The sequence below is a fragment of the Microtus oregoni genome, unplaced genomic scaffold (genome assembly GCF_018167655.1).
Source record: "Microtus oregoni isolate MIOR12 unplaced genomic scaffold, Mior012 000023F_ref0000262, whole genome shotgun sequence".
Lineage (NCBI taxonomy): Eukaryota > Metazoa > Chordata > Mammalia > Rodentia > Cricetidae > Microtus > Microtus oregoni.
Genome location: NW_024543082.1, coordinates 36,260,653 through 36,287,788, shown reverse-complemented (window position 1 = coordinate 36,287,788; position 27,136 = coordinate 36,260,653). Strand labels below are relative to the sequence as shown.

Here is a 27,136-nt window from a genome sequence, read left to right as displayed (position 1 = left end):
GATGCCCTGCACTACACGCTCTTGCTGAGTTCAGGGCACAAGTGTCTCTTCAGCCCAGAGTTCTGGACAGTCAAGTGGATTCAACCCATTTTTAGGAAGCAGGAGTGATGGCCAATCTTGCCTGCCAGTCTGATGAGACTGAAGACTCCCGAAAATGCATCCTGCACATCCACATAGGAGTTTCTAGACGGCTGAGATGAGAAACTCGCCCTGTGTGGTGGTACCACTCCATGGGTTCTAAACAAGGGCTCAGTGGACGGCTTGCCGCACTGGCACGAGGACTTGTGGACAAGACCTCCAGCACCCACACTAATAAACCCCACGTGCAGCAGTACTGAGTGTACCCCAGCACAGGGTAGCAGGAAACACCTTGGAGCCCACTGCCACCCACACTGATGAGCTCCACGATCCTGTCTTAAAAATGAAGGTGAGGGCTGGGGGGATGGAGCGGCTGCTGAGCAGACTTGCTGCTCTTGCAGAAGACCCAGGTTCCGTTCCGAGCACCCATGTGGCAGCTCACAACTGTCCCCACCTCAGTTTCAGGGATCTGACATCCTTTCCTGGCCTGCTTGCCACCAGGTACTGCACAGAGGGCACTTACACACATTCGGGCAAAGCACTCACACACACAAAACTAAAGGCGGAAAAGACTCCTGAGGAGCTCTGACTTCTCTCCACATTCCGGAGCAGTCCTCCCTTCCAGGGGCCTCACCTGTCCGTCCCAAACAGCCGCTCTCATAGCTGTCGCCTCTCACCTGCGCGTTGGATACGGCGTTTATCCTAGAACGACACAAAACCAGCCAGTGAGCGCTCCTGTCAGGACAACACACACCGGGATTGCACATCATTTAGAAGAAAAATGACTATTTCCCAACTAGGGACAACATCTGACAGCTAGGTAGTTAACAAAACAGAAACGCAAGTGCATAGAAATACTATTATTTTTGTTTCCCCTAAAGCACACCCAGAAACACACTTAGCTCATCACCTGTCCCAGAGACCAGGAAACGGCAGCTAACCTCCTCTCCTCTTTCTTCTCTCTTTTGAGATGGGTCCCACTATTGCAGCCCTGTTAATATAGACCAAGCTGGCCTCCAATTCACAGAGATCTATCCACCTGCTTTGTCTCCCAAACACTGGGATTAAAGGTGTGAGCCACCACACTTAGTTTCTCGTTTTATTATCTACTTCATACAAGTATATATAGATGACTCAGGGTTCGTTATCCCATTTTCAAGTTTTCATTATAATGAAGAACTAAACAGGTAGGGCTGGAGATGGCTCAATAGTTGAGAGCACTGGCTAAAACACCAGGTTTGGTTCCCAGTACCCACACGCTAGCTCCAGAGGATCCAGTGCCCTCTGCTGACCTCTATGGATACTGCAGGTATGTGGCATACCTACATACATGTATGCAAAACACCTATACACATAAAATAAAAATAATTTTTAAAAATATTGAAAAGACCAATAGGAGCGGGGTATAGCTTAGTGTCAGAGCATATGTACAGTATGAATAAGGCTGCAGGTTAAACAGAGGGAGGGGGGGGAGGACAGGTATGCTAATAGAAGAGCTACTTACAGTCGCTTTATGGAGAGTAAGCAGCTTTAGCCTTCATAATATAACCTTCCGAGTCTACATAGCAAGTTCCAATAAGGTTACATAGAAAGATCCTATCTCAAAATAAATGAATCAGTAACTAAATACATAAATAAAATAAAACTGTTAGGCCAGGTATGGCGGAGCACACATCTAATCCCAGCAGGTGGATCTCTGGGAGTTCCAGAACAGCCAGAATGGTCACACAGAGGGATAAATCCATCATGCTAAAGAATCCATCAGGGCTGGGGAGATGGGTCAGCAGCACTGAAGAGCACGGGCCGCCCTTCCAGAGGTCCTGAGTTCATTCCCAGCACCCACAGGGAAATGAACCCACCCATCTGTAATGGGATCCGATGCCCTCTTCTAGTATGCAAGTGCACAAGCAGACAGAACACTTATACATAAAAAAATTAAAAAATTAAAAATAAAACCTTCGCCGAGCAGTGGTGGCGCACGCCTTTAATCCCAGCACTCGGGAGGCAGAGGCAGGTGGATCTCTGTGAGTTCGAGGCCAGCCTGGTCTACAAGAGCTAGTGCCAGGACAGGCTCCAAAGCTACAGAGAAACCCTGTCTCAAAAACCTAAAAAAATAAAAATAAAATAAAACCTTCAAAAAAAGTAGAAAAAAAGAAGAATGCATCAATAAAGTCCAGAAGTTGTTTAGGAAGATATGCATACAAATAGATTAGAGGCTATGAATTTGAAGGCGAATAGGAAAGAGTATATTGGAAGATTCTGAGGGACGGAAGTAAAAGGAAAAATAATATTAATTATGCTGAAACCTATAAAAAATTTTAAACACACACAAAGAAATCCAGTGAATCCCGCTTAAATAATCTGAAAGGGTACTTTGTTAATTAATCTTAATAAATTATTTTTATAAAATGCACTATACAAATTGCCAGAAAATACATAAAAATTGTTCAATATCATAATGTCTCATTAAATTATAAATCAAAAATGTACTATGATATGTTGTTTACAAGTTAAAATGCATATATTTAAAGCAACAAATGCCAGTAAGGAAATAAAAAAGAAAGAACTCTTGCACTATCCACAGGAGCATAAATTGATACTCCCATTATTTAGAATACTAGCAAGAGTCCAATGAAAGCTCTACTTTGATGTACCATATGATTCAGCTACTTTACTTCTAGATCATTATCCAATATAAATCAAATCAGCATACCAGATAAACCTACGTACCGACATATTCTGCAGCACTGTTCACAATAGCTACAATATGGAGTTCATCTTGGGATACATCAACAGATGAGTGGGTAAAAATAAATATGTCATATATATATATATATATATGTGTGTGTGTGTGTGTATGGAAAAGTAGTCTGTAGAGTGAAGAGATGTCCTGTAGAATAGAATAAGATACACACACACACACACATAACACACACACAAAATGGAATATTTTTTACCATATATAATGAATTTCTATGATTTTTGCCTACATGAATGAAAATGGGCATAGGTTTGATTATAATTAGCCATATACATAAAGACAAATGTGTCATGCTCTCTCTCACTATTTGAACAATAAAATATAAATAAGTTACTTATTTCTTCAGACTGAGAAATATTTAAGATAGGTGGAAATGGGATTTAATCAGTGTTTTCCTCCATGGAAATATCTCTTTAGTGCAATAAATCAATTTAACTAAGCATTTTGCTTTTGAAAATTGCAATAAATATTTTTTAAAATAGCATTTATTATTATGTATATCCTTAATAAAACATAAATCATGTCAAAAAAAAACATTAAAGGTCAGGAAGACTGTTTTTTTCAAAAGGCAATGCTGAATTGAGAATCATTTCACACTTACATGAAGAAAGCCAGTGTGGAAAACACACCACATGTGTGAAAAGCGTGGTTCAACTGCTCAGGCTTAGGATAGACCACCGCGGCATCGATCATTATCCACCAACCTGTAAAAAACTGAGAAAGAGCCCAGGAAGGCAGGTCATGAAGCTCACAGCATCGCTCTGTAGTGGCTACCTCCCCGGGCACAGGTGCGGCAAGCGCTGCTTTTGTGTTTGGGGTGCTAGATCACAAAGGTGAGCACCCTTGGCCTACCTGCTCTTTACCTCTGACGGCGTAAGAAGAGTCTCATCAGGAATGGCTTGTTTCCTCCCTCCACCTCATGACTAGCCTCCTTAACCAGACAGGAGCCTTCTTAACCAGCCGGCAGCCTCCTTAACCAGACAGGAGCCTTCTTAACCAGCCGGCAGCCTCCTTAACCAGATAGGAGCCTCCTTAACCAGCCGGCAGCCTCCTTAACCAGCCGGCAGCCTCCTTAACCAGCCGGCAGCCTCCTTAACCAGCCGGCAGCCACCTTAACCAGCCGGCAGCCACCTTAACCAGCCGGCAGCCTCCTTAGCCAGCCGGCAGCCTCCTTAGCCAGCCGGCAGCCACCTTAACCAGCCGGCAGCCTCCTTAACCAGCCGGCAGCCTCCTTAACCAGCCGGCAGCCTCCTTAACCAGCAGGCGCTCTACTCAGCTGCTCACTGACCAGCATCCAGTTGCCATAGCTCCCAGACTATAAAAGCCAACTATTGTTTTAGTTTATGTGGTTTAATTAAGCACCCTGTAGCTGACTGGACATGAGTATATAAAATGTAAGGGTTCCACGTCAGCCAAGCTGAGTACACCTAAACAGACAGGTGCAAAGACTGTCCAGAGAAATGAAGGACAGGTGTGAGAGCCCTTGTCTCAAACGACAAAATAAGAGAATTACATAATCTCAATGTTTAAGAGAGTTCAAAATTCATTTGAAAACATCTATAGAAATGCTCCCCACTCTTTTATGAAGTAAAATATCAGTTAAATGTAGGCTTTCCTGCATGGGATGCGGCTCAGCGGGCAGAACTCGTTCATGCATATGGGATATATGAGATCTTGTGTGAAAAAGAGTGGAGAAAAGAAAAAGAGGCCAAATGGTTCAGCAGGGAAATGTGTGCCTTTGGCCCTGAGGCCCTGAGTCCCACCCCAGGGATACACACGGTACGAGGAGAGAACCAGTTCCCAAAGTTATCCTCTGACCTGCACACGAGCACCACAGTTACCCTACCAATCCCCCCCTGCACACACACACACAAATAAATACATATGATGAAAGAAAGCTAAAGCAAAAGAAAAGAGAAAGACTGGGCATGGTGGCTCATGACTGTCATCCCAGCACACAAAGCTTCATGTCAAGTTCAAGGCCAGCCTGGGCTTTGGTGAGTTCCAGGGGAGCAGGGCCCTGGTGAGACCTGATCCAAAAACAGGAAAAAAAAAAAAAAGGAAGGAAATGAAAGAGTAAAAAAAGAGAAAGAAAAGCTAGGCAAGGTGGGACATGCTTGTAATTCCAACCCTTGGGAGGTAAAGGCAGGAAGACCTCAAATTTGAGACCAGCCTCTGCTATCTATATACCAAGACCCTGCCTCCAAAGCAAGCAGGGGAAGGGGGATAAACATCTGTTTTGTTTTAATGCAGTAGGTGTTACTGGAGACTTTCTTGAATAAGCACTCCGACAGCAAAGAGAGTGGAAGAGGAGATGTCACGACGGAAGGAAGCCAGGACAGCTCCAGGAAGGCCTTGATCCAGGTCCTGTTTGCACTTTTACATTATGCTCTAAACCACATGGTGGGCAGGTGCGCGAGATTTTACAGAAGTCTACAAGCCAGTCAGGAGGTTGTTAAGGGCAACGACCCATTTTCAGCTCTTCTCTGGGTCATTCTGCTCCAGGTAGCGAGTGAAGTCATACTTGGCAAGTAGGCAGTACAGGCGGAGCTTTAATCACTGGATAAATCAATAAATCCGTATCTAGTAATTGTCCTTTTCCACTTACTCTACCTCAGAGGCAGGAAATGGTTCACAGATATAAAGTAAGACTGTTCGGGTCATGATTTACAAAACAACAGAATAAACAAGTCGGGTATTCGGGAAGCAGAGGCAGGCCCAGGAGCGGTGTGGGCCCTCAGCCGGAGGAGAGGAGCGAGAGACACAAGGGACGCAGACACTGGATGGCTGGGACACTGGACGGCTGGCATGAAGTGAGAGGCACGAATACCACTACTCTGCTGCTGCTGTTTAAATCTTGTTTTAAATTCTGACCAACATTTCCCCTTCCTCCTCTCCTCCCAGCTCCTCCCCACCTCCCCACCCTTCTCAACCACTTTCTTTTAAAGTTTTGACATTTTCTATAATAATAATAAAAAAAAGGAAAGCAAAACAGAAAGAAAGGTAAGCAAGCCCACTCTGTCATTCACACCTTCAATCCTAGTACTTAAGGCTAGCCTAGGATACACAGTGAGTTTGAGTCCAACAAAACAAAAGAGAAGACTTCTTTCTGAGTCTGCAGTGCGGAGGCACCAGTCTGTACAAAGCGTAAGGTGTCACCGCTGCCCACCCAGTCACAGTGACTCTGTGACACCGGGTTCTGAGGCTGTGACAGATGCTGCAGCAGAAAAGACACCAAATCTAAACCATCCTCAGATCAAATGGACCCATGCATGGCGGGCTGGGACTCAGCTCAGCTGAAAAGGTGCCTGCCTAGCAACACTAACCCTGCAACCCCAACAGCTGCAAGGCAGAGGAGGATAGACACGCAAAGCAAGCCTGGACTACATAATCTCCCCCTCAATAAACAAAATGAAACCCCAGCAGGCGACATAATACTATGACCTATCCTCAGCAGCAGTGAGGTGAAGCGGCCCTGGAAGGCCACTGTCATCTAAGGACACGGACGTTCATTTCGAAGATGACCGCCAAGGCATCATGTCCCCAGTACGTCTACCTCACTTACCAATATGCCTGCAACCACAGAGGCCACGGTGTTTCTCCTCTCGCTCCAGTCGATGCACTCACACTCCGGCCATCGGAAGTTATCTAGGAAGCCCGCCATGTTTACTCTGCAAGCATGAACTTTTCATTAAATAACGTTTCCTAAAGGACAAAAGACAGAAAAATAAATCAAATTCAAGAAACGCTTTCTAAAAACATTTACTTTCATATGTGTGTGTGTGTGTGTGTGTGTGTGTGTGTGTGTGTGTTGAGGGGGTGGGGTGCCCACAGGTGCCAGAAGAGGGGACAGGGTCCTCTGGAGCTGGAATTACGGATGTCTGCCACCTGACATGGGCTCCTTCGGAAGAGCACTATCAGGCCTTCATCCCTGAGCGCCTCTCCAGCCCTAGGAAATGCATCTGAGAAGCAAAACATCAGCGGGTGCACGGTGCACCGTTAGTACCAGAGCAGGCAGCACTCTGTGAGTGCTAGGCCAGCTTGGTCTACAGGGCAAGTTGTAGACTTTGTCTCAAATAACTAAATAAAGTACCTTATTCCTTTATTAGAGTTGTAATCCTAAAATGACTTAAGTTCTTATCTACTATAGTTATGAAAAACCACACTTCAAGAAGTACCCATTGGCCTGGCAGTGGTGGTGCACATGTTTAATCCCAGCACTCAGGAGGCGGAGGCAGGCGGATCTCTGTGAGTTCCAGGACAGCCTGGGCTACAGAGCGAGTTCCAAGACAGCTAGAGCTACACAGAGAAACTCTGTCTTCAAAACAAAAACAAAACCAAACCACAAAACCTATTGAGATGTATGTAGCTGGACTTGGACACCAGGGGGCACTACCATTCTTTAAATGGTCATTTAGATTTTAGCACCCACAGGTGTTGGAGCAACACCCAGCAGTGGAGAATAGGAAATCAGGGAACCATATTTTCATCACAAGCACCATACGGTGAAGCAAAAACAAAGACTGCAAATCCTTGGACAAGTCTTTCATTCAGAGGAGAATGTGGCAAATCCTTGGACAAGTCTTTCATTCAGAGGAGAATGTGGCAAATCCTTGGACAAGTCTTTCATTCAGAGGAGAATGTGGCAAATCCTTGGACAAGTCTTTCATTCAGAGGAGAATGTGGCAAATCCTTGGACAAGTCTTTCATTCAGAGGAGAATGTGGCAAATCCTTTGACAAGTCTTTCATTCAGAGGAGAATGTGTGTCCTACCCTTAAATTTGAGTCAACGGTCAGGACCAAAATAATGGAAACTATACTAATAATTTCTCCCCTCTTGAATTTGACACAATATAGATGATCAACTAAAACAGAAGGAGTACTACAAAACGAGCATGGAAAATCCCCAAAGCTTCCACGCTGTGAGGAGACCACAGTTCCAGCTGAGTCCCTGCCAAGAGCCTCAAGCAGCAGACGTGTGTGTAAAACAGGAGACCGCTGTCCTGGACGGAGTGTCAGCCACGCAGTGAGCCTTCCCAGGTAAGGTGCCCAGTATACGGAGCAGTGAAACAATATCTCAGCGGGGCCCTTTCCAAAGTCCTCACACAGAACCAAGCCTTCGAGGTTGATCTATAAGGCAGCATAGTAGTGAGGGGGAGAACGGTGTGAATGAAGATTGTTACAAGTGTGGCACAGGAGCCCACAGGAGCGCACACCCTTGACCCCAGCGCCCAGGAGCCAGGGGCAGCCAGATCACTGTGAATTACAGGACAGTCGGGGGACAGAGTGAGACCGTCTCAAAACAGCAACCAAAATAAACAAATACATGTGAGAGCAGTGCTCCACATTATACTATAATAAAAACAAAGACTGCCCAGCAGGAGGCTCAGAACATCAGAGCTTCCAAAAAGGACAAGAAAAGGCTTTGTTTTAAAACACTGGATACTGCTTTTCAAAAGTAGCAAGAATCTGAAGTGACTCAACCATACTTGCTGGTTAGAGATGTCAGGTCAGCAGGAGACTGGGGAGGGAAATCCTGAGGGATAGGTCATGGGGATAATCCCAACGCTTTAGTGTAAACTCCTTTTTGCTACCTCCACCTGCCTCCTGAACATATCTATCTGTGTGTGGAGACCCCAGGGAACCCGCTGATGGCTAAAAGACTGGAGAAGAGTCTAACTGCTGTTCCCTGCACGGGAAACATGGTGCGGCTTAGTCCAAGTCAGAGGGGATTTCCAGGCATATCCTAACAAGGAACAAACCTGTTTCACAATGTGACCAAGGTGACCGGCCAGCTGATATCTCAGCTACCTCATACAACAAAGAGCAATATTGGCACTTGTGAGCAAGATATTCTGCAGACATGTTATCAGATTGTTAGCAAAAGATTGAAGTGAAAAGCCGGGCGTCAGGAAGGTCACCACCACTGTGAAACAGCACCTGAAGGTTACACAGGGGAACTTCACTGCCCTCGAAAGCTCATCCCATACTACCTGCTGGAAGTAGGCCTAGAAGCAGAAAACTCGCAGCTATGTCCATGCCCTGATTTGCGACCCTCCTGTGTCCAGGGATGGCATAGGACAGGAGAATTAATGAGATTAAGGATGTGCAAAAGAGTATAGCAAAAATAAGAGAAAACAACCCTTGGGTCTCAACAATAAAGAATTCACCAGTACCAAAGACAGTCAGCAAGTAATGAATCGGGGCAAGGGGCTTGTAATCACAATGGAGGAAGGCAGCTAAGAGCTCCATCCCATAAGGACTAGTAAGGACCTCACTGAAGATCTGGGGGTTTGCTGGCTCTAAGGGGGAAACCAACTGAAGATCTCTCGGGAGAAAAGAGCCCAGAATACCAAGACCCCAGAAGAATGGTGAGCATGGGAGGGGCAGTGTCACACCGAGAGCTGACGCTCTAACGACCTTCATGATGATTCCAGTGCTAATGCTCGCCACCCGGAACTCCAGTTCTAGGGCTCTAATGTCCTCTCTGGCCTCAGGCATCGTGCACACATGTGGTACACATTCATACATGCAAGTACTCACATACAGAAGATAAAAACAAACAAACCTTTACGATTTTTAAATAGTATTTCTGTGTGTGTATGTGCCCGAGTGCACATGCAGGAAGGAGCCGCAGAGGCAGGAAGGGAACATCAGATCCCTGGAGCTGGAGTTAGAGGTGGTTGTGAGCTGCTATTGTGGGTGCTGGGAACTGAACCCAGGTCTTCTGTAAAAGTAGTGAGTACTCCTAACCTCTAAACTATCTCCTGCCACCAAATAAACCTTAAAACAAAAGCCCAGAGGGACAGCCAGTGCAGCCCAGAGATGACCCTGCAGGTCTCTGCTCTAAGCAACAGGAAACCACAAGGGGTTTGAGAGCTGAGAGCAAGGTGACGCCCCGGTAGTGGCTGTCAACTGCAGGAGGAGCTGAGGAGGAATGTAAACAAAGCATTTGCATAGTCAAACGGAAGAGGATAAGATGGATACTGAGCCACACTGTACCAGCCAAAGAAAAGGTTTTATTAGACATCTTTTTAAAATATTAGCAACAGGCAAGAATGCTATCAGGTGTCCTGGTTGAGTGCCAAGTGAGAGACCACTGATCAAAACTGGGGCTGCTGACAGGGAAAACCGAGAGAGAGTGAATGACACGAGCTGCAGGATGAGCAGTTGGAAACAGAGACAGCTGAAACAGTCTAGAAAGGAGGCTGACTGGTCATGTGACAGATGGGTCTTCTCCCATTTGCTGTCTTCCCTGAGTTCCCGCCATCCACAGCAGGTGTGTTCACACAATGGTGTGGGCTAGCAGACAACTCCTCCTCTAGAGTTCTCTAGACGTTTACAAAAGGGCCTCCTGGGGGAGGAGGCAAAGAGGGGAGGGGAAGCTCCATCATTAGAGTGCCCACTGCCAGGGCAGACTCAATTAGCCCTTCTAAATGTTTAACTCTCTTTTTCTTGTTGTTTGAGATGGTCTCATGCAGCCCAAACCAAGCTCACATTCACTATACAACAGAGGCTGGCCTTGGAAGACTGATCCCTCCGCCTCTACCTCCCAAGTGCTGGGATTACAGGTGCCACCAACACATGGCTAATTATAGCTTGTGTCATTAAAACCTCTGGGGCTAGGGAGGCGGCAGTGAGTGAAGTACCTGTCACACAGGTGCGAGAGTCAGTTGTGACAGCTGAGTCTGTGTGCTACTTTGAATCTAATTTGCCCCCATATGCTCAAAGGGAGTGGCACTGTTAGGAGGTGTGATTTTCTTGGAGTAGGTGTGGCCTTGTTAGAGGAAGTGTGTCACTGTGGAGGTGGGCATTGAGGGCTTGTATATGCTCAAGCCCCGCCTAGTGTCTCAGTTCAGTTCCTGTTGCCTGTGGTTCAAGATAAAGAACTCTCAGCTCCTTCTCCAGAACCATGTCTGCCTGCACACCACCATGTCCCTGCATGATAATGGACTAAACCTCTGAAAACCTAAGCCACCCCAATTAAATGTTCTTCTTATAGGAGCTGTCATGGCCATGGTATCTCTTCACAGCAATAGAAACCCTAAGACAGTCTGTAATCCTAACCCTGGGAGACAAGTGGATCCCAGCGCTCCAGATTCAGTGAGAGACCCACTCAAAACACTACAGTAGAAGTGACAGAGGAAGACACCAACATGGACCTCTGCCCTATACGCACACACACAGAGAGGGGCGGGGAGAGGGAGAGGAATGGGCCGCATGTCTTTTAAAATCCGTTACAGAGCTGGGAATGGAGCTCAATACAGAGCACTTGTCAAGCACTTGTGAGATCTGTGAGGACCTGGGTTCAATCTTCAATGATGTACACAGAAAAAAAATGTAAGAAATCAGTTAACAATGACAAGAACACAAGCACCATGAAGGATTAGGATCTTGAACTAGAGTAGAGCCAAAGTAGCACAAACTGACTCAGGTGACAGACAAGTGGAAGCTGTGCCTTTCCTGTCACCGTGGCCACCAGCAGCTCTGGCTACTCAGCACAGGTTGCTTACAGATGCTCATTATAACCTATTCCGTTCAGTACTCACAAACTCTAATTCTTGTTTTGGTTTGATTTTAGATTTTTGACACAAGGTTTAACTGTGAACTCAGGCTGATCCAGAACCCCACATGTATTCCAGACTGGCCTGGAACTTGATGCCAGGATGAGGCATGCCTGGCTTCTGTGAGAACTCTCTCTCTCTCTCTCTCTCTCTCTCTCTCTCTCTCTCTCTCTCTCTCTCTTGATTTTTGAGACAGGGTTTCTCTGTGTAGCTTTGGAGCCTCTGCCTCCCGAGTCCTGGGATTAAAGGTGTGTGCCACCATTGCCCAGTGAGAATTCTTTACTATTACAATCAGTCTTACACACACACACTAACATGACCAGTTTCTCACGTTACTGAAGAACAGTTCTAGGTCACATAAGGAGGAGGAAGACCAGGCTTCTCCCTGAAGTTCACGTATGGTTCCACAGCCTGTGCCGGGGACAATGACACTATGCTGCTGCCCACTGTGACACACACAACGGAGACCTTTGTAGGGGTCCTCAATTCAGATGCCACGGGGAGAGGGTTATCTGCTTGCCATGGAAGACAACAAGAACAAGAGATGCAGGATGGGCCCAGCTTAGAGGACACTGCAGGTCACTGGGAAAGGAGGCAGTCCAGTGAGGACTGCAATGACGTGGCCAGCGCGCTGGGGCAGGGACAAAGGAGAGGTAGCCGTAAATCTGGTTTCTAGATACTCACTGTGTGGACATGTTACAGGCTGTAAAATCTGGCAACATGAGTTACTCAGAGAGCTAAGTATTTGGGGGAAAACATTTTACATATTTAATATCAGGGAACACTTTCTCACCCTCTGGACTCTAAGTCACATATAAGAAAAATAAAACCTGGTAAATACTTCTAGCTTGGGGGAAAGATTAAATCTAAAAACAGAGTAAAAGCCAGAGAACACGAATTTTTAAAGTGATTTCAAGTCCATAGCTTTGGGATTCCCTGTTAACAATGAGTATTCAGTGCAGACTGCTTGATGTAAATCAATGAGAGTGACTTACAAACGCCAACATGTGGTCCCAGATGCACACAGCTGCCTGCCTGGTGCTCAGCCTGCAAAGCCGCCTTGGCATCAACACGTCTGACCTGAGCCTTCCCAAGCTGATCCCAGGTTATAGGTTCTGAAAGTCCCTAAATGCATGACAAGCAGTTTTACAAGCCAGATCCCAGGGTCGCCCAGGTCACCTTGCCACTTCCCTCCACCCTGATCCAAGTACAGGTGTGCACTCCCCTGCCACACTCTGAGTTGTCCTGGTCCCCTCTCCCTCCACGCTGACACTGACCCACTGACCCAAGCACTGGTGTGCACTCCCCTGCCCCATCATGATAGCCTCCTGGAGAGCTAGCCACATCACCCCTGCCCTCACCAGTATGTACTGTATACTGCAGATGGGAGAATTTTTATACAAAATAATGCAAATCTGGTGTTTTTCCTCCTGCTGAAAAGACTGAGTTGCCTTCTCATTTGGCTAAGAACAGACTCTACCCAACAGCCCCTCGTCCCCTGCAGACCCAGCCTCTGCGTCTGCCAAGCACTGGCTTCCCTTTCATGCTGCACAGCTGCCGTAGCAGCCCGTCCCAAAGCCCCCCAGTCTGATGCACTGTTGGGAAGGGGAGGAACTAGGAAACAAGGCCTATGAAAGGCATCAGACAGCAGAAGGGGGCATCTTGCTCCTGGCCCCTTTCTGCTCTGCCCTGGAGTCCGGCCACCATGAGATGAGCAGCTTTCATCCTCGCCACTGCATTTCTTCCTCGTCCCTGGAGGTGACAGAGCCGAGGCAGCACTGTGAGCCAAGTAAGTCTTGTCCCCTGAGGCTAGAGTGCTGGAGAGCCAACAGTGACTCACACCAGCTTAAACTCCTGTGCAGAGGAGTTTGGTGGGAAGGCGAAGGCATCACGGGAACCCACCCTTTAGAGTCAGAAAGTCAGGAAGAAACACGCTTGGAAACTCTCCAGATTAGAAAATGTCCCTCCTTCGTGATCAGTGAAGTTTGGTGGTCACTGTACGGAATCACCTCCATGGTCCCCCGAGGCTCCAAGAACCCCCAGACTGCAGTCACATGGCAGTCTTCAAGAGCCCTGAAGGGCAGATGCTTCAAAGGACCTCTCCTTCATTTTATGTCAGCACTGCTATTAACACGCCGAGTTAAACACCAAAAGCTTTAATGAAAACTGTTTAAAATAATGTTTTATAGGCCCTGGGCCAATGAGAGAAACCCAAACACAGGTCCCATATACCAGGCATCACATACCGACCCCTTGCCTGTGAGAGGCAGAACTATAAAGAAACTGCTTATTTTTAGGAGATCCACTGCTGATGCTTGTGTACCCCAAAATTCAAATGTTAAAACCCTAATCCCCAGCCAAGTTGATAGGTTTGGGGGCAGATGGCTATGGATTAGATTAGGTCATAATGGTGGGACCCTCATAAGATTAAAGAAGCCTGGTAGAGATCCATTACCCTTCTTCCCACAGCATCGAGGCAAAATGTGCTCATTGAGCCAGCCAGCCCTCCCTGGGGCAGAACTCAATCACTGGCCTAACAAATGCCATCTGATCACATCTTTCTCATCTTGTCCTGTAAGACAGGGTCACAAACTGGCATACTTGGAACCTGCTATATAGGCCAGACTTCTGCCAAACTGAACTCTACCTGCCTCCATGATCCCAGTGCTGGCATTTCAGGTTTGTGCCATTATGTGCACTCTAGCCCATTCTTTTCTGTTACCTTAAATTCCAGACAGGTTTATAAGATAAACATCCCCCAAGGAAATGGAAACAATCTCTCCAAAGACAGCAATCTCCTTGGCACAGGTGCGACTGTGGAACCAGCCCTAGGAGAATGAACAACTAGATTACAATCTGAGCAGGACGAGCACGCATGCAGAGACCCTGCAGTCTTGCTGTTGTCCCCTCCCTATGCAAGGTGTGGCCACCTCACAGTAGCCTCGGTTTTGCCTTCCCAGTGGGGGAGCTTTGGGATGAATTTCTCTCCTAGAGTCACCAACATTTGTCTCCTGTTTGACTGGGGCAAGTGGCTCAGTCTGGTCCACTGGAACCTGTTGGGGGAAGGGTCGCTTGTTAGTCCCGGCCGCCCAGCCACAAAATAACCACTCAGAAAACCATAGTATTTGCAATATTGTTTGGTTAATAGCTTAAGCGTATTTCTTGCTAAGTTCATATCCTAAACTAACCCATCTCCATTAATCTGTGCATCACCATGAGGTTGTGGCCTACCAGCAAAGTTTCAGCACATCTATCTCCTGTGGCGGATCCATGGCTTCTCTCTGACTATGGCTTCATCCTCCCAGCATTCTGTTTAGTTTTCCCCACCTAGCTCTGTTCCCCTATAGCTCTGCTATAGGCCCAAAGCAGTTCCTTTATTCATTAACCAATAAAAGCAACACATAGACAGAAGGACCTCCCACACCAGGAACCCCTAGGGTCAGGTCTCCAGCTTAGGATTCTGGTGATGTCACGGGCCACCAAATCTGCCAGCACTCTGAACTCGGTCTTCCCAACCTCCAGCACTGTGAAAAATGTATTTTTGTTTATAAGCTACTTAATTTATGATATTGTGTTCCAGATTGAGAGAAAACTAGAAGAAGGGGAGCTCCTGTAACAGTTAAAAATGTGGGCGCACCTTTGCAATGGCCATGGGGAGAGGCTGAAAGCAACTGGTGCATGCTAAAAACAAGACAAAAAAAAGGAAGCACAGACCATTACGTCTGACTCTGGAGAGCTCAGGATGAAGAGAAGTGAAGACAGAGCTCCAATCGTGATAGACCAGTGGCAAAAATACGACAGTAAGGGACAAACCACTGACCTCTCAGACAGGAATTGAGAGGGAAGAGGCAGGACGGAAGCAAAAAGGAGTCTCCTGCAAGCTGGACATGATGGCACACGCCTTTAATGCCAGTACTTGGGAGGAAGAAGAAGGCCATCTCCGTGAGCTTGAAGCCAGCCTGGTTTATATGGAAATTCCCAGGCCAGTCAGGGCCAAAGAATAAGGGAAGAGAAGGAGAGGATAGGAAGAGAGGGAGAGAGTCTAGAGAGCTAGGAGCACCCAAGGCCTCACCCTGGGGGCACTGCTCACGGCTGGGCCCTGTAGAAAGCCAATCTTTCCACCATCTGTTCCTACATGCTGACAACAGGGCCAAGTCTGCCCTGCCCGGCTCCTCTAGCATAGTCCACCATGATAAACTGGCCTTACGTTTCCATTTAACCAAGAATCTGGATGGGACATCTGTGTGTCTCGCCCTGTTCTAAGCAGGATGAAGATGTCATGAGACCTGTGTGGAAAAACGATCGTTGTTTTAAAGGACCAAAGAATATAATTTTGGGTTTACGTTTTAGTGTTTTGTGGAAGACAGAACCTGTAATGTGTCAAAATTCAAAGTTGGCAAAGGACATGTTCTAGCTGTTGGGCTTTTTGTTTCTTTCTTTCTTTCTTTCTTTCTTTCTTTCTTTCTTTTGTTTTTCCAAAACAGGGTCTCTCTGTGGAACAGGCTGTCCTAGAACGCACTCTGTAGACCAGACTGGCCTCAAACTCCCAGATATCCACCTACCTCTGCCTCCCAAGTACTGGGATTAAAGGGCACTGGCCAGCACTGTTGTTTTGTTTAAGAGAGTTGAGCCTGTTGTATTATCCAGGCTTCCCAGGAACTCCTGGGCTCAAGCTGTCTTCCTGCTGCAGTGTTCCAAGTAGTTGATACTACAACTACACGCTGGCTAAGGCAACTGCACAGCGGGGTTGGGAATGTGCACCTTGTCCTCTCACGAGTCCTTCTACAATGTAAGTACAATGTAAGAAGACTGTTCACCAAAAGAGAAGCAGAACTTAAAAACGTGGGCTATTTTCTGAGCCTGCTCATATGGGGGGAGGGATGCTTGCATAGGACAGAACAGAGGCCTGAGCACATGCCCTTCTGACAAAGGAGACTGGTGTGGGCCAGTGCGCTCGGCAAAAGCCAGGTGCTACGTGCTTTGAGATAATGGAAGAAAAAGATCAGAGGTCATCAGGACTATTACTACCCCACCCCAGGCCTGGGGTACAGCAGCCCTGTAACATGCAAGCTGGTATGTTTACAGGTCAAACGTCAATGCTGGCAACATATTATAATTTAGCAAAATAGTAACAACCAATGGGAGCTCAAGAGATGGCTCAGTGGGTAAGAGCACATATTGCTCTTGCAGTGAACCCAAGCTCAGTTCCCAGCACCCACAACATCCTGTTGTAACTCCAGCTCTAGGATATCCAATGGCCTCTTCTGGATTCCACAGGCTCCTTTACTCACGTATATGCATAACTGTGCACATACACATAATTAAAAATAAACTAAAGCTTTAAAATTATTAGTAATACTAACAAAACAGTTGGGTGTGGTCGCTCACGTTGCCATCCTAGATTCTGGAAGGGCAAGGAAGGAGGACCACTGCTGGTCTGTGGCCAACCTGAGCTATATGGTGAGTTCAAGGAAAGTCTGAGCTACAAAATAAGACTCTCTCATGCAAAAAAAGGAAAAAAAGTAATAATAACACAAATGATAATAAATCAAATGTGACAAATACTAAGTGTTGACTCTATTGTTCTTTGAACTTTTCTGTATTATTTAAAAAAGATAAATTTTAATTTTTTGCAAAACGTATTTTATTTTATGTATATGGGTGTTTGTTTGCAGTGCCTAGTACCCTAGAAAGTCAGAAGAAGGCATTAAATCCTAGAACTGGAGTTACAGACAATTGTGAGCTACCATGTAGGTGCTGGGAATCAAACCCAGGCCCGTTGGGGGAGCAGAGTGTTCTCTGAACCACTGAACCATCTCCAGCCCCAGAACCTTTCTGTATGTTTAAAAAAAAAAAACAAAAAATAGAAAACACACCCCCAGGAACTGCCACATGAATGCAAATGAGTGCTCCAACCCACGAGCCAATCCAGCTGTAGCATCCTTTCCCAGCAGAACCCCGGCTTAGGGATCATCCTCTGGAATTGCCCAGCCTACAGGGCCACAGCTGTCAGCTTGCACAGGCTGAGGGGGACTCTGCTGGGGCAGCACTAAGACAACCGAGGCATTAGGACAAACTAAGAAAGAGCAATATAAAAGCATCTCTAAAGGGCTCGAAGGAAACGGACACTGAGCATCCAGGAGCATCATCCAGCACTAGCTGGCATGTGCACCTACCTGGGCAGTTCAGGTGCTTACTCGCATCTTCCTGGACTAGCTAGGTGCCAGGACCTGTTTGAGTTTTAAGAAAGTCAAGACTGGAGAGGTTGTAAGAGGGGACCAAACTGAAGTCATTTTGAGTCAAACTTTCACTTTGAATAAGGGTCAAAGTTAAGTTCCAAGACCTTCCTGGGTGACTGACATCCTGGCTGGCAAGTTGAGACATGAGTGTGGGCAAGCCACCCTGCCACAGCTAAGTAAAACCAACCAAGGAGGACAGGGGAAGCATACCACAAAGACATGTTTCTAGGAAAGTCCCCTTTCCCCGAATCTGGGGACTCACAGCTGCAGAGGGCTAGAGTCCGTGCTCATCGCATTGGAAGTGTGATAGCAAGCCAGCCGGCCGGCATGACACTAAAGCAGGAGCTAAGGGCTTACCTCTGAACCACAAGCATGAGGCAGAGAGCTAGCCCACCACCCAGTGACACACCTCCCCGGACAAGGCCACACCTCCTAATCCTTCCCAAACAGTTTCACCAACTGCAGCCTAAGCATTCAAATATATGAGCCTATGGTGAGATTCTTATTCAAACCACACAAGTGTGATGGAGGTGGGTCTTGTATCTATCTGTTGCTGTCATTGGTTAATTAATAAAGAAACTGCTTGGCCTCTGATAGGACAGAAAATTAGGTAGGCGGAGCAGACAGAACAGAATGCTGGGAGGAAGAAGGCAGTGAGCCAGACGCCATAGCTCTCCTCTTTGAGATGGATACAGGTTAAGATCTTACTGGTAAGCCACAGATTATTAGATATGGGTTAATCAAGATGTGAGAGTTAGCCAGTAAGAGGCTGAAACTAGTGGGCCAAACAGTGTTTAAAAGAATACAGTTTCCGTGTAATTATTTTGGGGCATAAGCTAGCCAGGCAGCTGGGAGCCGGGCGGAACACAGCCCACCGCTCGCACTACTACACAAGTGGATCCCCTGAGCTGACCAACCAGATAGTTTAGCCTGCTGGCAAGCTCCAATTCAATGAGAGATCATGTCTCAAAAAATAAAGAGAAGAACAATTTAAGCCGGGTGGTGGTGGCGCATGCCTTTAATCCCAGCACTTGGGAGGCAGAGGCAGGCGGATCTCTGTGAGTTCGAGACCAGCCTGATCTACAAGAGCTAGTTCCAGGACAGGCTCCAAAGCCACAGAAAACCCTGTCTCGAAAAACCAAAAAAAAAAAAAAAAAAAAAAAAAAAAAAAAAGAACAATTTAAGAGTAATATGCAGTGTCTACCTCTGGCTTCCTTATGAACACAAACATACAAAACACACACAAAGAAAAATGAGAAATGAAATAATCATGGCGGAGTACTCCTGTTAGCACTCAGACCTGCCAATCAACCACAAACAGGTTTCACAAACACACTGCTCTGAGGTGTGCCGCTCCTGACTAAGCACCACGACTCTCAGGTTGAGAGAAATTATGACCGCTCCTGGGTAATCCTGCAACCTCGCTAAAACTACAGTAAAAGAGTGGCGGTACTGGCACACGCCTTTAATCCCAGCATTTGGGAGGCAGAGGCAGGTGGATCTCTGTGAGTTCCAGGCCAGCCTGGGCTACACAGTAAGACTCTGTCTCAACAACCAAAGCAATGACCAACACCATTGCTAGGAAGGACAAAGGAGGAGCTAAAACCAGTGAAAGCACAGAAGCTCCAAAGCAGATGGGCAGCAAGTAACTGGGAAACTAAGGTTTCCACTAACCTAAAGGCCTCCAGCAACGAGCGGTTCAAAAGTCCCGTCCACAACCTCAGAGCGGTCTGTCATCCTAGTCCCCTAAAAATTCTAAGCAGACTCAAAGAGTGCTGTGTGCATGAAGAACCTTTGAACATGAAAGACATCAAGAGAGGGTCTGAAAAAGAAAAAGCAGCTTGACACAACAAACACACGGACACAGAGAAGAAGAAAAAAAAAAACATTCCAACCCCAGAAACCAAGAAGAGAATGCTATCATAGGATCAGGGAGATGGCTCTGCCACCATTCCAGACATGTGAGCACCTGGCACCTGAGTTGATCTCCACACTAGGAGAAAAACTACTCTTCCTGAAAATTGTCCTCTGGATATAAGCACACACATTCTCTCTCTCTGTCACACACACACACACACACACACAAATACATAAATAATAAATGTTAAGAAGGAATGCTATGCTAACGAACATCAAGACTAGAAAACAGTCTTAGGATTTAAAAGTATCACAGTGGAGCACTTGTGACCATGGGGACAGCACAGCCGTCCAAAGATACCTGCTGCTGCACCCAAGCTTGGCAGCCTGAGTTCGATCCCTGAAACCCCTGTGGTGGAATGAAATTTCTCCCCAAGTTGTCCTCTGACCTCCACATATGAATTGTGGCATACACACACACACACACATACACACACACACACACACACGTACCCAAATAAATACGGTTTGAAAAATAAATTAAGAGTACACACTTCTAATCTCAGTACCCCAGAGGCCTAGGTAGGACAGAAGTTTGAGGACAGCCTAGGCTACACAATCTCCAAATAAAAAAAAAATGAGAGATCCCGCCTTTCACCGTCCTCTAGTTACTGCGTGCAATCCCTCCGCCACGATGCCGATGTTCACCGTGAACACCAACGTTCCCCGCGCCTCAGTGCCAGAGGGGCTTCTCTCCGAGCTCACCCAGCAGCTGGCGCAGGCCACCGGCAAGCCGGCACAGTACATCGCAGTGCACGTGGTCCCGGACCAGCTAATGACTTTTAGCGGTTCTAGCGACCCCTGCGCCCTATGCAGTCTGCACAGCATCGGCAAAATCGGCGGCGCGCAGAACCGCACCTACAGCAAGTTGCTGTGCGGCCTGCTGGCTGATCGCCTGCACATCAGCCCTGACCGGATCTACATCAACTATTACGACATGAGCGCAGCCAACGTGGGCTGGAACGGTTCCACCTTCGCCTGAGTGCTGGCCTAATAACTTACCTGCACCGCTGTTCTTGTTCTTGGAGCCTTGCTGCACGCAGTGTTCTGTTTTCGTCCACACGTAGCAATGTCCACCCTCCGACCGGGAGAAATAAATGGTTTAGAGACCTAAAAAAAAAAACAAAACAAAAAAAAAAATGAGAAATAAAGAGTCAAGAAAATAAGATAGGAGCTGAGGAGATGGCTCAAGGGTGAAGAGCATCCGCTATCACACAGAGGACTGTGGTATGACTCCCAGCATACACATGGCCACTCACAACCGTCTGTAACTACACTTCTGGTCTGGGAGACTGAAAGGCCCTCTGGTCTTCATGGCCACCAGGCACACATGTGACACACATGTAAGGGCAGGCAAAACACCAGCACAGAGAAAATTAAAAATAAACTTTAAAAAGTTCTAAAGAAAATAAAGTATCCATCTGAATCCTTAGCATCGAGAAGACTTTGGCAGGAAGGCTGTAACTTAAGTATGGACTGAACTTAGAGCAAGTTTTAGACCAACCTGGGTTACAGAGCAAGGTCTGGGGGGAAAAGACAAACTAAACAAAAGGTCAGGCATAGTCGTCCTGCTTGTAGTGTCAGTGCTGGGGAGAATCAGGTGGGACAGCTGTGGGCTCATGGAAAACCGAGGCTACATAATGAGTTCCTGGCCAGCCTGGGCTAACAGCATGAGAAACTATCTCAAGCAAGCAATAGCAGCATATGCGAGGGGAGAGATATTAAGAAACAAAAGCAATGAGAAAACCAGAAGTGAAAGTTCACACACAATGACACATTCTCACGCTCCTCTATTGTTGTGTTTTAAGGGTTCATGGATGAAGACAGACCCGCACTCACGGCATTCACTGACGGAGGAAATCTGGCCGAAGGACCAAGCAATGCTCAACAGCAGGTCAGGATGGAGCGATTGCTTCAAAACTCCGAAGGAAAATGACTTCAACCAAAATTCTGTTAGCTAAAATATCAATCACGCACGAGGACAGACCCAAAGCATCCGACCTGAAAGAGATCCCAAACTAATTTCTATCAAAACCCTCCCAGACTTGGAGCCCCACTAGAGAAGGTAAGCCACTCAGAAAGAACACAGGATACAGGAGAGACCAGCACAGAAGAGCTAAGGAAGCCAGCTATGTCCCAGATGCAGAGGATACCAGGCCAAATGGAAGCAGCGCAATGTCCCAGCTGCTCTGGCAGCCTTCAACCTCAGCCTGCACACCCTGGAACCTAGCCCAGATTCCTGCCGCCACTTGGCAGGGCTGGCTTCATCTTGAGTATATGCTGATGGTGTTTCTCCTGCAAGTCCTGAGGCCCATGTTCCAGGCACTTGCCTCCCAGAGAGGTTTGACTTTGATGGTCCTGGCAATTGCAGAAAGGCTCTGGGTGAATGCAGATGCAGAAACGACAGTGTCTGATGTCCTTCCAGTCCTAGGTACAGAGTCCCCGGATTCCCTGATTGAACTCTGATTATCAGGGCTCTCTCCCTTATGGGAGCCAGATGAACTGAAGCCATTCAGTTGGGTCACCTCTTCCTGAAAGTTATAGTGACAATACTGTCCTTTCCTTAAGGCCAAGTTTGAATTTAAGATTATAAAACAATGTAAATACCGCAAGCCAGGAAGGACATTCTCCAATAGTAAGGCTCTGTAGATGTCATGTGGGTTCTAGAAGACTTGACCTTGTCATAAGCTTATTTATTTATTTACTTATTATTTTGGTTTTTTTTTTTTTCAAAACAAGGTTTCTTTGTGTAACAGTCTGAGCTGTCCTGGAGCTAGCTCTTATAGACTAGGCTGGCCTTGAATTCACAGAGATCCATCTGTCTCTGCCTCTGGAGTGCTGGGATTAAAGGTGTGCGCCACCACCGCCCAGCTGTCCTACGTTTATTTAATGGACAGTTTTCTATTGATGAAGATATAGTTTATAACTCTGAGGACATTAACACGGTATGATTTGGATTTGTATACCCTAGTAGGGAAAATTCATTCCAAATATTGTGATTTTTTTTCTCACCCTGTAAAATAAAACCATATTATATCTAACATAGCAACTATGAGATATTCTTCTCTTTATGAACTACATAAACAACCATTCCTTTGAATCTTTTTTTGGAAAAAGTTTTCTAATGCTTAAATAAAGCTTTGAAACATGCTATCTTTTCTTATTTATTTATTTATCTTGGTTTTTTTTAGGGGGGAGGGGTTTCTGTAGACCAGGCTAGTCATGAACTCAAACATCTGCCTGTCCCTGCCTCCCAAGTGCTGAGATTAAAGGCATTTTTATATCACTTATAAAGTTTTTTATGGGGGCTGGAGAGATGGATCAGAGGTTAAGAACATTGGCTGCTCTTCCAGAGGACCTGAGTTCAATTCCCAGCAACAACATGGTGGCTCACAACCATCTATAATGAGATCTGGTGCCCTCTTCTGGCATGCAGGCAGAATACTGTATATTTTTATATATAATAAACCTTGAAAAAATTCTATTCACATGTGTGTGTCTATGTGAGAATATGCCTCGTGTAGGGGGGTTCTCTGAGGCTAGAAGAGGGTGTTGGATCAGGAAGCTAGAGTTACAGGAAGTTATGAGCTGTTTGACATGGGTGCTGGGAAATGAACCCAGGTCCTCTGGAAGAGCAGTAAGTTTTCTTTTTTTCTTTAAATGAAAATACATGTAACTCACAAGCTTTTACTCAATTATTTATTTATTGTGCATGTATGAGCATAGGTGTGTAGGTGCCCATGTAGAGTTCAAAGGTCAATGCCTCCTCCACTGTACTCCACCTTATGCTTGAGATGAAGGTCTCTCTGCAGACCTAGGGGTCACCATTTGGGCTAGAGTGGCTGGCTGGCCAGCAAGCCCCTGGGACTCATCCCCAGCACTGGAATTACAGTCGTGTCCTAAAATTCAGCTTTTACTTGCCTTGAATCCCAGCACTAGGGTAGCAGCGGCAGGCAGATCTCTTTATGTTCGAAGCCTGCCTGGTCTACAAAGTGAGTTCTAGAACTGCCAGGGACTGAGAAACTCTATCTTGAAAACCGCGCACGTGCACACACAATGTATATATGTGTGCCTGTGAGGAGCGCACACGCATGTGAGTGCAGAGGCCCACAGCAGCCAGAAGACTGGATTCCCTGGAGTGTAGCAGCTGGGTTGTGAGTCTGATGTGTATTCCTTTCCGAGAGCAGGAAATAGCACTCTAACCTCTGAGCCTTCTCTCTGGTACTCCATGCATCCGCGCCCCCACCCTTTTTTAAAAAAAGATTAAATGTGTCTTCATCATCTCTTGCCAAAAAATATTCTGCTATGACGGCCTCAGGAGTACAACTGGGGGCATAAAGAGTGGAGAGTGAAGGTCTGAGAATTTTGAGGGTTTCACTTTTTGACGTTTCTGTATTGTCTAAATACTTGATAGCCTTCTGTAATGTTGAAATTGTGCTACACATTTTAGTTTTATTACGCTAAAAGGCAAATAAGGATTATACAAGATTAATTCTTTACCCCTGGACCCCAGAAGTGAATTTAGAAAACGAAAACCAACAAAACACAGCCTTGAAGGCTGCCAGCTGGGAAGAAAGGGGAGGTCAAAAGGGCGTGTCTCCTGAAGAGGAAAAACTACGTCCTCACCCCGTTCCAATTTAACCTGCTTTTCTTGCAGTATCGCTATGCAGATTAACCTCTGGGTTTCAATTTAGGAGCAGGAAGTCCTTATACACTACGCTTGCTCGGTTAAAGTGTAAAATCGCTTGGCTCTGCTCTTTGGAAACCCACGGAGTGAGGATGATGAAAAAGGCTGGCAAGCTAAGGAATAGGCGCCTCTGGAATTATCTAGAAATGAGACCTGTGGTCCCAGCAGGGTGAAGAGTTTGCGAGCGAGGGAAAAGGAGGCTGATTTTGTGAGCATATCCACTCCCGAGCGAGACTCGAGTTCCCACGCCCCCTCCTCCCATCGCGGCAGCACTGTGGACGCGAGCCCGCCCGTCCCTCCACCGCTACAGCTGGAAAGGTCAAGTATCTGCCTTTCGGGCTGAAGTCCCTTCCAGTGGCGACCTCGCAAACCAACTCACCGGCTGAAAACCGGCCTAGCCCACAACAGCCACCGCCACCGCGACCACCATCCGCGCTACTTCCCTGCAAAGGCCACTCGCCACTCAGGATGAATTCCCAAAGACTTCCCTCTCATCCTTGCGCTTGCAGGGGCGGAGGGCGGACGGGAAAGTCAAGGCAGCACGGACAGTTCCCGGCCATGGCTCCGAGCAAACGGGAGGGTCGCTCGTCCCCAGACCCCCGTGGGGCCGAGGCGGCGGCGGCGCCCCGCAGGTCGTGCATCCCTACCGGTCGCACTGGGACGCTCCAGGGAACGAGTTAGAAACCTCCCAGCCTCCGGAAGAGATGCGCGGCGGAGCGGCCTCTCCCGGCCGCGTCACAGCCACGGGCGGCCGAGCGGACGCGGGCGCAGGCCGGGCCCCGCGGGTCGCCCGCGCGCTCCTCCGCACCGACTCCGGCGGCGCCACAGCACCTCAGGCCGTGCAGGGCCGGCGCCCCAAGCTCGATCGGCGGATGGTGGAAGCCCGAGACCTGCCAGCCGCACTCACCCGGCTACCTGCGACGTCCACACCGTCCCCAGGCGGGCGCAGGGACGTCGAGGGTGCGCGTCGGCCGGGGTAGCTGCGGCCCGCTCAACCTCAGCCCGGCAGCCGGCGGCGGGCGCGAGGCCAATGCGCCGGTGGGGCGGGAGCGAGGCGCCGTGCGCACCGCAGCAACCAATGGGCTTGCAGCAAGTGGCCTGCGTGGGCGGGCCATAACGCCGGGAGGCGGGGCGGGGGCCTCGGAGGCGGGGCGGGGCGAGAGCCGTGCTCATAGCGGCGACCAATCAGAGTTAGGCCGGAGAGGCAGGGGCGGGGCTTGATTCTTGAGGGCGGGGCTGGCGCGGTACTCTGCTTGTTGTCCAGGAGCTGAAAGTCTGGACCTCGCTGGCTGCGGATTCTGGCGGTGTCAACACAAGCACCTCAGAGTTGGCGAGAACACTTTCGTGGTGAACCCACGCCTACTCCGCAAGATCACTTTGCATTTCTGCGGGTGAGCATTGTTCACCTGCTGCCGAGAGTTGAGCACGTGCTTCAAGATATTCAGCCGGGCAAGGGTGGCGCACGCCTTTAATCCCAGCACTCGGGAGGCAGAGACAGGCGGATCTCTGTGAGTTCGAGACCAGCCTGGTCTACAGAGCTAGTTCCAGGACAGGCTCCAAAGGCACAGAGAAACCCTGTCTCGAAAAACCAAAAAAAAAAAAAAAAAAAAAAGAAAGCTATTCAGAAACCCAGACCTGAAGAGACGAAGTTACACGTCCAGCCTGTACTGGTTCCCGTCGCCACCCGCAAAATAAAGCCAAAGTGCTATTTCAGCCTGATGATTCTTTTTCCATCCATCCAACCATATTTTTGGCTTTTTTAGGAACAAATCTCTACTGTAGTAAATAGGGGCGGCGGGGCTGCGTTCCCAGCACCCCGGCAGCCTGGCTAGCTTATGCTCCGAAATAACAACACACAAACTGTATTCATTTAATCACTGCTTGGCCCATTTCTATCTAGCCCTTACTGGCTAATTCTGATATCCCGATCAACCCATTTCTAATAAACTGTAGCACCGGTCTTACCGGGAAGATGGGAGCGGGGCATGGCATCTCTCTGAGGCGTCTGCTACAGAGAGGAGAGCTGTGGAGTCTGAGCTCACTTCCTCTTCCTCCCAGCCTTCTGTTCTGTTTACTCCACCTACCTATGTTCTAACCAATAAAATGGGCCAAGGCAGTTCCTTTATTAGCCAATGACCTTCCTCCATCACTCTACTAATCTCTTAAAGATACTGCCTCTGGGTTTTCAGTACGATTTCAAAGGCCACATTTCCTACAGAATTTAATCAAATAAAGTTGAGGAAAGCTACGAAGTCCAAGTTATTACAAAATTGGATGCAAACACGATTTACCAAGAGAGAATAAAGCAAAAGATTTTTTTGTCATGTAACCGTCACAAATATTATCCTGGATTGTGTTACTCCTATGGTTCTTGTATGTAATCTGGGACTTAGATGCTTGATTAACATTTGCTGCATAATTTTTTAAGAAGTATGGGATTATGCATGCGCCCTAGCAAGCAGGCAGGAGGACACAGAGGGGAAAAGCTCTGTAAGCACCTGGCCCAGGGCTAAGGGATGTAGCTCAGCTGGTATAGTATTAGCCTTGAATATGCAAGGCGCTGCATGGTACCCCCAGCCTCACATGAAGCAGGTGTAGTGGTACATGCCTTTAATGCCTACATTCCAAAATGCCCCCCGCTTTGCTTTGAGTATGGTCCCAAGCAGAAGGATTCTTACTTCCAACAAGACTGAATTACATAGTAAATTCCAGACCAGCCTGAAGTGAGACCCTGTCTCAAAATAACTGAGGATCTAGGATGTAAAACTAGGTACAACTTGGTTCCACTCACCATCAGTTTTTTAGAAAATGGGACTGGAGAGATGGCTCAGATGTCAAAGATGCTCTTACAGAGGAGCCAGTACCCACATGGAGGCTCACAACCACCTGT

General features: G+C 47.4%; 2 protein-coding genes across 3 annotated transcripts in view; one reads left to right on the top strand and one right to left on the bottom strand.

Moving 5' to 3' along the window:
* Positions 1 to 25,277, bottom strand: part of Tmem50b (transmembrane protein 50B) — a 34,527-nt gene extending 9,250 nt beyond the window's left edge. The window contains exons 1-4 of one of the 2 annotated variants that reach the window (XM_041673364.1): positions 25,154 to 25,277; positions 6,405 to 6,544; positions 3,441 to 3,553; positions 713 to 780 (exon numbers count right to left, since the gene is read on the bottom strand). In XM_041673364.1, coding sequence (XP_041529298.1) covers positions 713 to 780; positions 3,441 to 3,553; positions 6,405 to 6,503 — 280 coding nt within the window. In that variant the 5' untranslated portion in view covers positions 6,504 to 6,544; positions 25,154 to 25,277. Of the gene's footprint in view, positions 1 to 712; positions 781 to 3,440; positions 3,554 to 6,404; positions 6,545 to 14,125; positions 14,231 to 25,153 lie in introns of those variants that run through there. The other variant, XM_041673365.1, reaches the window with a different exon arrangement.
* LOC121461975 (macrophage migration inhibitory factor) lies at positions 20,150 to 20,670 on the top strand. Its single transcript, XM_041673366.1, has one exon. The coding sequence runs from the start codon at positions 20,194 to 20,196 to the stop codon at positions 20,539 to 20,541; it is 348 nt and encodes a 115-aa protein (XP_041529300.1). The 5' UTR covers positions 20,150 to 20,193; the 3' UTR covers positions 20,542 to 20,670.
* Positions 25,278 to 27,136: the final 1,859 nt, after the last annotated feature.

Bases quoted from the DNA above. Each gene is read 5' to 3' on its own strand.
- LOC121461975 (XM_041673366.1), top strand. From the start codon at position 20,194: ATGCCGATGTTCACCGTGAACACCAACGTTCCCCGCGCCTCAGTGCCA.